This window comes from Lepus europaeus, chromosome 5 (assembly GCF_033115175.1).
Source record: "Lepus europaeus isolate LE1 chromosome 5, mLepTim1.pri, whole genome shotgun sequence".
NCBI classification, from domain to species: domain Eukaryota; kingdom Metazoa; phylum Chordata; class Mammalia; order Lagomorpha; family Leporidae; genus Lepus; species Lepus europaeus.
In genome coordinates this window covers 116,146,125-116,156,693 of record NC_084831.1, presented here as the reverse complement: position 1 = coordinate 116,156,693, position 10,569 = coordinate 116,146,125, and the positions used below count along the sequence as shown (strand labels likewise).

The window sequence follows — 10,569 nt, the reverse complement described above, 5'->3', positions numbered from 1 at the left end:
GGCGTCAAGAAGCCGCACCGCTACCGGCCGGGCACCGTGGCGCTGCGCGAGATCCGGCGCTACCAGAAGTCCACCGAGCTGCTGATCCGCAAGCTGCCGTTCCAGCGGCTGGTGCGCGAGATCGCGCAGGACTTCAAGACGGACCTGCGCTTCCAGAGCTCGGCCGTCATGGCGCTGCAGGAGGCGAGCGAGGCCTACCTGGTGGGCCTGTTCGAGGACACGAACCTGTGCGCCATCCACGCCAAGCGCGTCACCATCATGCCCAAGGACATCCAGCTGGCCCGCCGCATCCGCGGCGAGCGGGCCTAGGCAGCGCGCTCTCGTCTCCGGTTTCCATCCTCGGCCCAAAGGCTCTTTTCAGAGCCACCCACGTACCACGTGAAAGCAGCTGTGCGCTCGGGCCCCGGGGCTCCGGCGGGCGGGTCGGGTCGGGTCGGGTGGAGAGGGGGCTGGTGCGGGTGGTGCTGAGCGACGGCTTCGGGCCCCGCTGTCCCCTGGCAGCCGTTGAAAGGCGCTGGGGCTCGCGCTACCGCCTGTGGTCCCGGCCCGTTTGCCGCCGCTTCCGACCCTGGCACGGCGGTTTGCGCGCGCTCGCGCCTTGTCCTGGGCGGTAACGGCCGCCTGGAGTGCGCGCCGGGCTTGCTGTCGGGTGCGCGCCCGCGTGCGCGGGAATGGCGCGGGCTGTGACGTAGGCGTAGGCGACAGAAATGGCCGCCGCGGTCCCGCCCGCTCCTGCCTGCCGCTCCGCGTCGTCCTTGGCTGTCGGTGAATTCTTGGTCACTGGGAGCCGAAGTGGACATCCCTCGCATTCGCAGCGGCAGAACCCTGCTCTTTTCGTGCGCTTGCCTGTAGCTCGGGGTGGGAGAGGGCAATGCCTGGCCGCCCGGAGAGGGAAGAGCTGTCTACGTGTGCACTCCGCCCGGGCTCGGCACTTTCGTCACTTGTTTCCTTTCGACGCGGAATTTGTTTTCAAGTGTTTGTGAGATTCCTATTAGGGCCGGTGTAGGCCCACGTTCAGTTCTTGGGGAGGGACTAGAGGAGCCATGTCGGAGCTGGGCCTCCGTCTGAGACTTACGGACGCCGGGCTCGGACAAATGGCTGTGTGAGTTAGGATGTCACCTGCTCCCCTTGTACTGGGAGGAGGAGGGGGCTTGTTTTTAATTTAGGTAATTCCTTTCATCTGTGCACAGTTGACGGGTTAAATGCATTTACTGCAGAGATCAGTGATAATTTACCGGTGTGACAAGGTAATGCAGAGGAAGCTGAGTTTTGCAGCACTGCCATTTGGAATCTTGAAGGCGTCAAGAAAGCAGCCCAGTGCTGGTGGGCTCCATGTCGCACTAGGGATTGCCACATGGGCCTGCTCCCAGGTCATGCCGATTTCTAAAGCGTGCCTCTGGGTTTCTGTCCAGTCCCTGGTTCTCTGGTTAGGCCTACAGTGGAGGATCCAAGGGGCGGTGACTTCCCGAGCAGGGTGGGGTACCACCTTTGCAGTGAGCAGACCCTGGGACCCGGGGTGTCTCAAAGCCTTATGTCCGTGCCCGGCCCTCAAGATAACCCTCCTCCAAACTAGCCGTCTGGGCGCCTCCAAACTCTCTGAAGTCTCCCTGACGCAAAGGAAAGTTGGTGGCATTGTTGGTACCAGTCAGAAACAGCACGGTTCTGTTGTGAAGATCTGGATTCGGAGAACGTTTCAAGCTTCCTGTGTGTTTGGGAGACCAGCGTAAGCTGGGTTCTTCAGTCCAAGGTTATTTAAAATGTAAGTTCTTACAATTATTTGTACTTAACATTCTGTATTCTCAGATGAGAGTAAAAAGAGCTGAGGACAACATACGTAAATGCTGTTCCTCTGATAATTAGCTTCCATGTGGCTAGCTTGTTTGGAGAAAAAGTCTGCCTGGACCCTAGGGTTTTTAAGAAATGAAATCTTAAACCTTTGTAATTTTGTCTTAACTGTGGGGGGACAGCCATGGCTGTGGAGGGAAACCATGTGGTTGTATACAGCCCTGCTGATGCCCTTGGCCTCGGAGGAGGAGGACTTGTCCTTGGAGCCCATGCTCCCCGCTCATCCTTCTCCAGGTCCCGGTTCCGTCTTCTCATGGCCTCCTCCTCACCAGTGTTTGCCATGCTCTTCTGGGCCATCTCTTCTCCCTGCAACTTGGAAGGTGTTCACTGATTTCCCTGCTCTCCAGACTGTCTGGTGGGCAGGTCCTTCTGCATAAATAATGGGCCCTTCAGTCTCTGTTTATTCCTAAACTATGCACCATTTCCCCCAATGTATTTGTTCCTTCCATATTCACTATCTTCCCGAAAGACACCTTTGTTTTTAACCTCCTCAGGGTAAGGCTCTGTCATCTCCATGGCATTGGCGCCCAAGCAAGCAGGACCTGGCACACTGCAGGGCTCAGGAAAAGCTTGTTGAGGGACCTGCTTCTTCTGACTGTCTACTCTTGGCTGAGTGTGAGGGAGTTGGGCCCCTCGTTTTGGGGGGTCCTTGTACTTAAAAACCAAGAGGAGGGCTGGATTGGGTGTTTTGGGAGGACTTCCAAGGTCCTGGGACAGGTGGTAGGTAGGCTCCCAGATGAAGGAAGTAGGGATGTGGAAGCCCACCAGTGGCTACAGTTCTAGCCTTTGCCTGCTCCTGGCATTAAAGAGTCCCCAGAACTCTGTCCCCAAGCCCCGGCCAGCTGTCCCTGCCCTCTCCGGAAGGCAGGTGACCTGGGGGAAGAGTGTCTGTTTTTATATCCCCCCAGACATCTGATTCATCTTTGCTGGTAGGATTTCTTTGGGGTGCAGTGGGAGGTTGAGGTGTGATCAACAGCAGTGAGTGAAGTATGTCTAAAGAGAGGAGGGAGAGTGGGGAGAACAGTAGGCCGAGGACAGAGGGGACAGGTCACAGATGCCTGGGGTCTTCATTGTTGTGGACAGGGACATGAAGCCCCTTGAATGATATACCAGATCTCCTGACTTTTACCCAGAAAAAGGCTCAAAAAAGACCGAGAACTGCATCCACTTGAGGATTGATGTGAGGATGGAAAGACGTAGTTCACACAAAATGCATGGAACAGTCTCACATGTGGTAATAGATCAGTGCCAATGGCATCATTTGCATTGATATTAATGAGTGATGTCTATTAATTGATGTAAGTCCCAGTTATAATCACATTATTCAAGAATGACACACAGAAGCAACTGGTGGGGCCAGCATTGTGGTGCAATGGTTTAAGCTGCTGCCTGCAACCCCAGCATCGCATGTCTGAGTGCACGTTTGAGTCCTGGCTGCTCTGCTTCCACTCCAGCGTCCTGCTAATGCACCAGGGCAGAAAACAGCAGAAGATGGCCAATTACTTGGCACCTGCCACCAAGCAGGAGACCTGGGTGGAGTTCTGGGCTCCTGGCGTTGGGCCAGCCTTGTTGTTATGGCCATTTGGGCAGTAAACCAGCAGATGCATCTATTTCTGTCACTCTGTCTTTTGAATAAATAAACCTTGAAAGAAAAAAGATAACAAAAGCAACTGGTGGATCATTATAAACACATACCCAGCCAGCTGATAGGCTGTGTGGCCCAGGTGTGAGAATACTGGGTTCCCAGAAGGATTATCACTCTCCTTTCACTTAATTACTGTTTTGTTTGATAGGAAACTCAGCTTCTCATCATACCTGGAGGCAGGTGTGTAAGGTTGCAGGCGTGAGAACCGGTCTCTGGGCTCTGTGAGAAGCTGTGCATTAAATGGAAGGCATGCGGTGGTGGAAGGTGAAGAAGGATGGTAACTGAGCTGTCTGGAAGTCAATGGGAAGGGCTCACTCTGGAGCACTTGTAGGGAAACTTGGGACAGGAGCAGTCTACTGCAGGCAGAAGAACCAGGAGAATAAAAGGAGAATTGTGTGTGGGCCATGGGTGAGCAAAAGCCAGTAATGAGTGTGGGGACTTTGGGGTAAGCTCATGTAGGGTGTCCAGAGTGCTCATCTGGGGCGAGGGCAGGTTTTATTCCATAAATAAATGACGTGATGTCACTTTACACATGACAGGCCAGCAAATCCTGGGAGGTTGAAAAGGCCAAGGTGGGAGCTGAGCTGCTTGTGCTCTGCTGGCGGGAAGTAGACCAGGGCAGCCATTCTGAAGAGCAGCCTGGTGCTTTCTGGGCCAATTAAGGATACACAGATGATAGGAACCGAGGTTCTGTTCCAGGATATTTTTGCAGAAGAAATTCTCAGACCTCTATCAGGGACCATGACAGGATGGTGGGACATTGGAAACAATGTGTGCATTCATCACTGGAAGAATGGATACATAAAACATGGTAGACAGTCCACCAGCACTCTGCAGCAGGAAGAAATCAAGTAGACCCTGGCCTTAGTCCTGTCAGGCTGCCGAAGCACAGTAGCTTAGACTTCATAAATAATTTATAAACAACAGAAATGCATTGCTCACAGTTCTGGGAAGCCCACGCTCGAAGAGTCGGCAGCCTGCTTGTCTGAGGCGTTCCTCCTAGGTGGTGCCCTTCAATGTGTGTTCTCATCACATGGGGGCGGAGGACAGCTCCCTCACATGCCCGGTCCACCAGAGCCAGGCCCACGTGACCTGATTGCCCCCGAAGGAGCCCCCTCCCCCACTATCACACTGACACCTGTGGCTCAGTGTACGCATTCGATGGGGATGCATTTAGGCCATGGCAACACCTAAGAAGAAAACAGTCTTCAAGACTTATTACTCTGTAGGGGGAAAGAATAAAGTGGAATGAGGTGGAAAACAGTGCTCTTACGGACATTAATATACTTGGCAATCATACATTTAAACAAGATGCTGGAAACACAGTAGAGTGGTTTTCCACAGGGGTGGAAAAAGACTGGGACCGAAGGTTGGAAAGGAGCCAGGAAAGCAAAGAACCAGGCCAGTTCCTTGAGCAGATAGGTAACAGAGCTGCACGTGAAGAGGGTGAGTCTGGGGGCAGGGGACAAGAACAATGGGAGGTGAGCAGCACCTGAGGCAGGGGAGAGGGGCTGAGGATGAGCACCTGCCATGGACTGGAGGGGAAGTATTGACTTTGACTTCGGGGCGCAGAGAAAATTGCCTGAAGCTGGATGGGGGACAGGGCAGGCAGGGATCACGGAGGCAGAGGGGTCCCTGCGGCTGACTCTGGGCCTTCCTGCCTGTGGGAGTGGGCAGCCTGGGAGTGCAAGCTGCCGAGGAGGCCGCTGGGGCCAGGGCTGTGGAGAGGTGGCTCCGAGGGCAGCGTCTGAGGAGCACCTACGCCGCTAGGGACCAGATGGGCACTGGAAGGTAGGAAAGAGTCCTACCCTGAAGCCAGCAGAAAAACACAAGGAAACTGGGCCAGACGATGTTTTTTGGTGCTTTCTAGCGCTAATATTCTCTGGTTCTACTAAATAAATGACAAATATATTAATAGAACCTCAGATTATTCATGATTTGCAAAGTGTGTGATATTTTAGACAAATGTCTTGGTAAAACTCAGGAGCACCATGGTGTACCCGAGAATGCCATGTTGTTTCCATCACCTAAACAGCAGCTTCCTCATTTATAATAGTGATACCATTTACCTTTTAGCGTTTTCAGGGATTTGAATATTCTTGAGTAATAACAGTCAAGTCAGTTGGGGAGTCCATTTGGTTCAAGATGGCTTTATGTTTTTTTGGTCCAGTCCTGAAGAGTCTGGCATGTTGCAACCTCATCTTAACTCTCGGTCTTACTTGCTCCATATTCTAGCTGCTCCTCCCTTCAGTAATCCTCCCATGATTACAGGGCATGTAAGAACTAGCTGGGGTTAAGCAGGCAATAAATATATAACTTTTGGCTCCTTTATCACTTCTGGCCCTTTCATTTGATCCTTAAAAAAGTCCCCTCAAAAAGGCAGGAATTCAAGACGGATGCAGTGGCATAGCAGGTAAAGCTGCCATCTGCAGGGCCAGCATCCCATATGGATGCCCGTTTGAGTCCCGGCTGCTGCACTTCCAATCCAGCTCCCTGCTAATGCACCTGGGAAAGCAGTGGAAGATGGCCCAAGTCTCTGGCCCCCTGCAGCCACACGGGAGACCTGCATGAAGCTCCTGGCTTCGGCCTGGCCCAGCTCTGGCCATTGTGGCCATTTGGAGAGTGAACCAACAGATTTTGAATAAAATAAACAAATATTAAGGAAAAAAGAAAAGGCAGGATTCTCTGTAACGACTAAATAAGAGAAACTAACTTTGGCTGAGATTTGCTGTGATTCACATCACAGATTCTCTGTTTTGGGGAAATGATATTCATGCTTTTTAAAAGAAATTTTAAAAATTCAGAAATGTTCCATGAATGTTAACAAAAACCAACACACACACACACACATATATATGTATGTATAAATCATTCTTAATATTTGAACATTCTTATTCACTCATACTTTTTATATACTAATAGCTGCACAAATGACAGTCCTTTTGGCTCAAGTAGAGAAATAATATTTACATCGGTGGCATACATAAAGCTCAGAGTGAAAGGTTTCAAAGGAAGAAAAGTTAGAATACAGTCAAAGGTGCTCAGGAGCATTGACCTGGGTGTGGAGGAGTGTAGCGCTGCCACGCAGGCAAGCAGGGAGCCTGGAAAGGGAGCTCTGATAGTCTGTGGGACACTCCGGTGCCCTGTGGCCATGGTGATGGAAGTAGCGCCACACACTGGACTCTGTAATTGTTACCGGTCAAATGGCAATGCAGAAAGGTGACTTCGGTTCTTGTCTCACATGGAAGAATTTCCACAGGGACAAGGCAGTGAGCAAAACAAGATTTATTGGAGTCAGAAACCTCCGGCCCCAGCAGCCAGGAGGACAGCTCCACTAGAGGCAGACCTGAGAAACCAGTGGAAGTAGAGTCTTCTAAGCACAACTGGGGAGACAATCAATTAAAGGACAGGGACAAAACCCATCAGAAGGCCGGAACTGTAATCCTGTGTAACCTGCTCAGGATAAAACAAAAAAGCTTAGGGCTGATGCTGTGGTGTAGTAGGTTAAGCCTCTGCCTGTGGGCTAGCATCCATATGGGCACTGGTTTGAGTCCCAGCTGCTCTACTTCCCATCCAGCTTCCTGCCAATGACCTGGGAAAGCAGTGGAAGATGGCCCAAGTGCTTGGGACCCTGCACCCATGTGGGAAACTCAGAAGTTCCTGGATTCAGCCTGGCTCAGTTCTTGCTGCTGTGGTCATCTGGGGAGTGAACCACTTCAGACCTCTCTCTCTCAAATAAATCTTTAAAGTAAACCAAAAAACCACTTCAGTGTGTATTAAAATCACCTAGAAGAGACTGGAGACTGCTCCATCGCAGCCCCCCAGAGTTTCTCATTCAGCAGATCTGGGGTGGGATCCAAGACTCTGTGGTTCTAACAAGTCTCCAGGTTTCCTATGCAGCTAGTTTCGAGATCAATAAGACAACTGACATGTTTTCCATCCACTCTTTCTCTATCCTTTTTCTTCAATCTTCATATCCTTTCTCAGAGCATCTGAGGATCAAATATATTCACTCTGCATTGCCTTTGAAGTTAAAAAACAAAAGGGTGCTAGACACTATAAATTACAGAAATTTTAAAGGGAAAAAGAAACATCTTGCACACAGAAGCCTCCAATTTATTTCTCATATGGATGCCAAATAACAAACCACTCTCACAGGCAAACATAATAGTGGCAAAATCATAATTAAGCTTCAGGACTAGCAGTGTGGACCCACCACATTTCAGCCTGATCGGAGCAGTTTAGAAGAAATGGCAGTGTACAGAACGGCCTGCCATGCTGATACAGAACCATTTCCTTCTGCCTTGTCAAAACTAAATTGAGGGGCCAGCGCTGTGGTGCAGCGGGTTATAGCCCTGGCCTGGAGTGCTGGCATCCCATATGGATGCTGGTTCTAGTCCTGGCTGCTGCTCTTCTGATCCAGCTCCCTGCTATGGCCTGGGAAAGCAGTAGATGGCCCAAGTCCTTGGGCCCCTGCACCTGTGTAGGAGACCCAGAAGCTCCTGATCAGCGCAGCTCCTGCCATTGCAGCCTTCTGGGGAGTGAACCAGCGGATGGAAGACCTCTCTGTCTCTACCTCTATCTGTAACTCTTTCAAATAAATAATAAAAACTTAAAACAAAATTGAGCTTTCTGTACCCATGGTGGGTATGTTCCTGCAGGTGTCTTAGCAAGCAAGCAAGCCCTAATAGGTAAAAATTCACCTGCCCGAATTACTTGTTTCTGCAAGATTTACTTCCACTGCAGGCTAACATTGTGTAGTTTGTTCAAATTTATAGGGACACATTAAAACCTGTCTCCACCCGTGTCCTTGCAATGCTAAGTTGAGAACTGTTTAACACAAATTGCAGAATACCAAACTTCTCGTGCACTGGCCAGAAAACTTGCTGGAAGCAATTTACTTTAAAATCCCTCAACTAATTATGTCTAATCCTTTTATTTGGATTTAAATAGTTAACTGTCGTTGGCTTTTGCAATCTCACCTTTATTGCAAACAACCAACTACAGGTCGGAAACCCACCGGCCAAAACGTCCCTTAAGGGCACTTGGCTCACTCACTCCTTGGGCAGTAACAGAAAACGAAGGGGCTAAGTTAGCCAAGTCTAGCGGGGTCCGGCGATAGATTTGGCGCGGCCGAACTGCAGGCCAAGGGCTGCATCGTGCTGATCAAACGCCGGCTGGCTTCGTGTCGACTCACTGGCCTCCACCTCCCCCGACACAGCCCGGGAACCCGGGAAGCCCGGCACCCCCAGGTTTGACAAGAGCACTGGAAATTTCACTGCTCCGGGGAAACCCGCACCAGGCTCGCCCCGGTACCTACTAAACCCACCCCCCGAGTCTGACTGCCTGACCCGGCCATTACCGTCCGCCCGAGCGCCCAGCTCTTCCGAGGACCGAGTGGTCGGCCCTAAAAAGGGCCTTTGGGGTGGGGGGTGGAAGCGGATTGCAGCGGCGGCTCAGCCCCCGAAGCCGTAGAGGGTGCGGCCCTGGCGCTTGAGCGCGTACACCACGTCCATGGCCGTGACAGTCTTGCGCTTGGCGTGCTCGGTGTAGGTGACGGCGTCCCGAATAACGTTCTCCAAGAAGACCTTCAGCACGCCGCGCGTCTCCTCGTAGATGAGGCCGGAGATGCGCTTGACGCCGCCGCGCCGAGCCAGCCGCCGGATGGCCGGCTTGGTGATGCCTTGGATGTTGTCCCTCAGGACCTTGCGGTGGCGCTTGGCGCCGCCCTTACCCAGGCCTTTGCCGCCTTTGCCTCTTCCAGACATCGCTGCCGCAGTTCAGAGAACGGACTGTGCCGCAGCCCGCCACGGCTTCCCCAGATATACAAGCACGGCGGACCGGATTGGGAACGGAAAGCGCGCCGGCGGGCCCGGCTCTCCCGACCTTACGTCACCTCGCTTCCGTTTCCCCTCCCCCTCCTTCCGCCTGCACGGGTCCCTTTGCCACACTGTAACCTTTTTTCTTAAGTTTGATCGGAACTGTTAGCCTCCCGTTCCGCAGTCTTTTCGCCGCGGTCTCTCGCGCTGTGGGCCCGGGGTGGGGAGGGACGGGTGGGCTTTCAGAGGGGACCCGGGGAAGGGCAGATGGAATCCAGGGTCGGAGGCGAAAGCGCCCGTGCCCGATCGAATCCACGCAGAGGATCCCCAAACACGATCGATCACACAAAACTGCCCAAAAGCTGTTTACGCGGTGAGGCCCGGGCGACCCGAGAGCGCGGAGCCTGGGCTGCGTGCTCAGAGGGAGGAGAGGGGCCGGGCGCCATCGTCCCTGGGGCTCGCGTTTTGTTGGTGTGGGGCACCATCTTTCAGCTCCCCCAGGACGGATTAGGGACTAGGAAAGCCGGGAGGCCAGGGAGTCTCCGTGCGCTGCCGTGCACCCCTGCGGGTGGACAGTCGGGTGGGGTGGAGGTGGCGATTGTTCATCCGCCTCTCCCAAGCGCTTTTTGCCGACGCCCTCTCGGCCCTGCAGAGCCTCTAAAATCTGCCCTTGTTTCGGCCTGGGTACAGTGGCCGATTGTGTCCGCGCTGATCCCCGCTGGAGGACAGCTCCGGAACCGAGTCAGGACCAGAAACGGCCCCGCGCAATCCACACGGGTTCAACACTGCTTCCTTTACCAGGGCACTCCATAGGAGGACCTACGACAAAAATGCTTTCTGCATCAGAACTTTTTTTTTTTTTTTTTCTGAAAAAAAAATTTTTTTTTTAAACTTGTGCCATTTCCTCTCTCCTTCAGCTCTGATTTCTCTCAATATGTTGATGAGCAGCAGATCCCTTGCTGTCCAGATTTCTCTGTCTCCGACCTATACGTTCACCCGGAGACTTGAGTCATGATGAACTCCAATCTCCAAAAATCAAAATATCTGAACTTCAACGTAGGAGATGCGTTTTCTCCCTCCTCTTCCGGTAAGCCTGATTCTCTTGTCTGCTCACGGAATGGCTCCACTGTGCATCAGTGTAGCCGCATGCATAAGCCAACACTTTAAAATTCACAACCAGGTACCCCCTTCCCTTAACGCTGCTGCACAGAAAAACACATGTGCTCTTTTCTGATCCTTGAGCACCGCCTGCAGAGCCTA

At 52.4% G+C, this 10,569-nt stretch overlaps 1 protein-coding gene across 1 annotated transcript; it reads right to left on the bottom strand.

Annotated features, from left to right (window-relative positions):
* Window positions 1-6,331: 6,331 nt before the first annotated feature.
* LOC133760140 (histone H4) lies at window positions 6,332-9,268 on the bottom strand. Its single transcript, XM_062192159.1, has one exon. It carries the CDS (start codon window positions 9,256-9,258, stop codon window positions 8,947-8,949), a length of 312 nt encoding a protein of 103 aa, XP_062048143.1. The 5' UTR covers window positions 9,259-9,268; the 3' UTR covers window positions 6,332-8,946.
* Window positions 9,269-10,569: the final 1,301 nt, after the last annotated feature.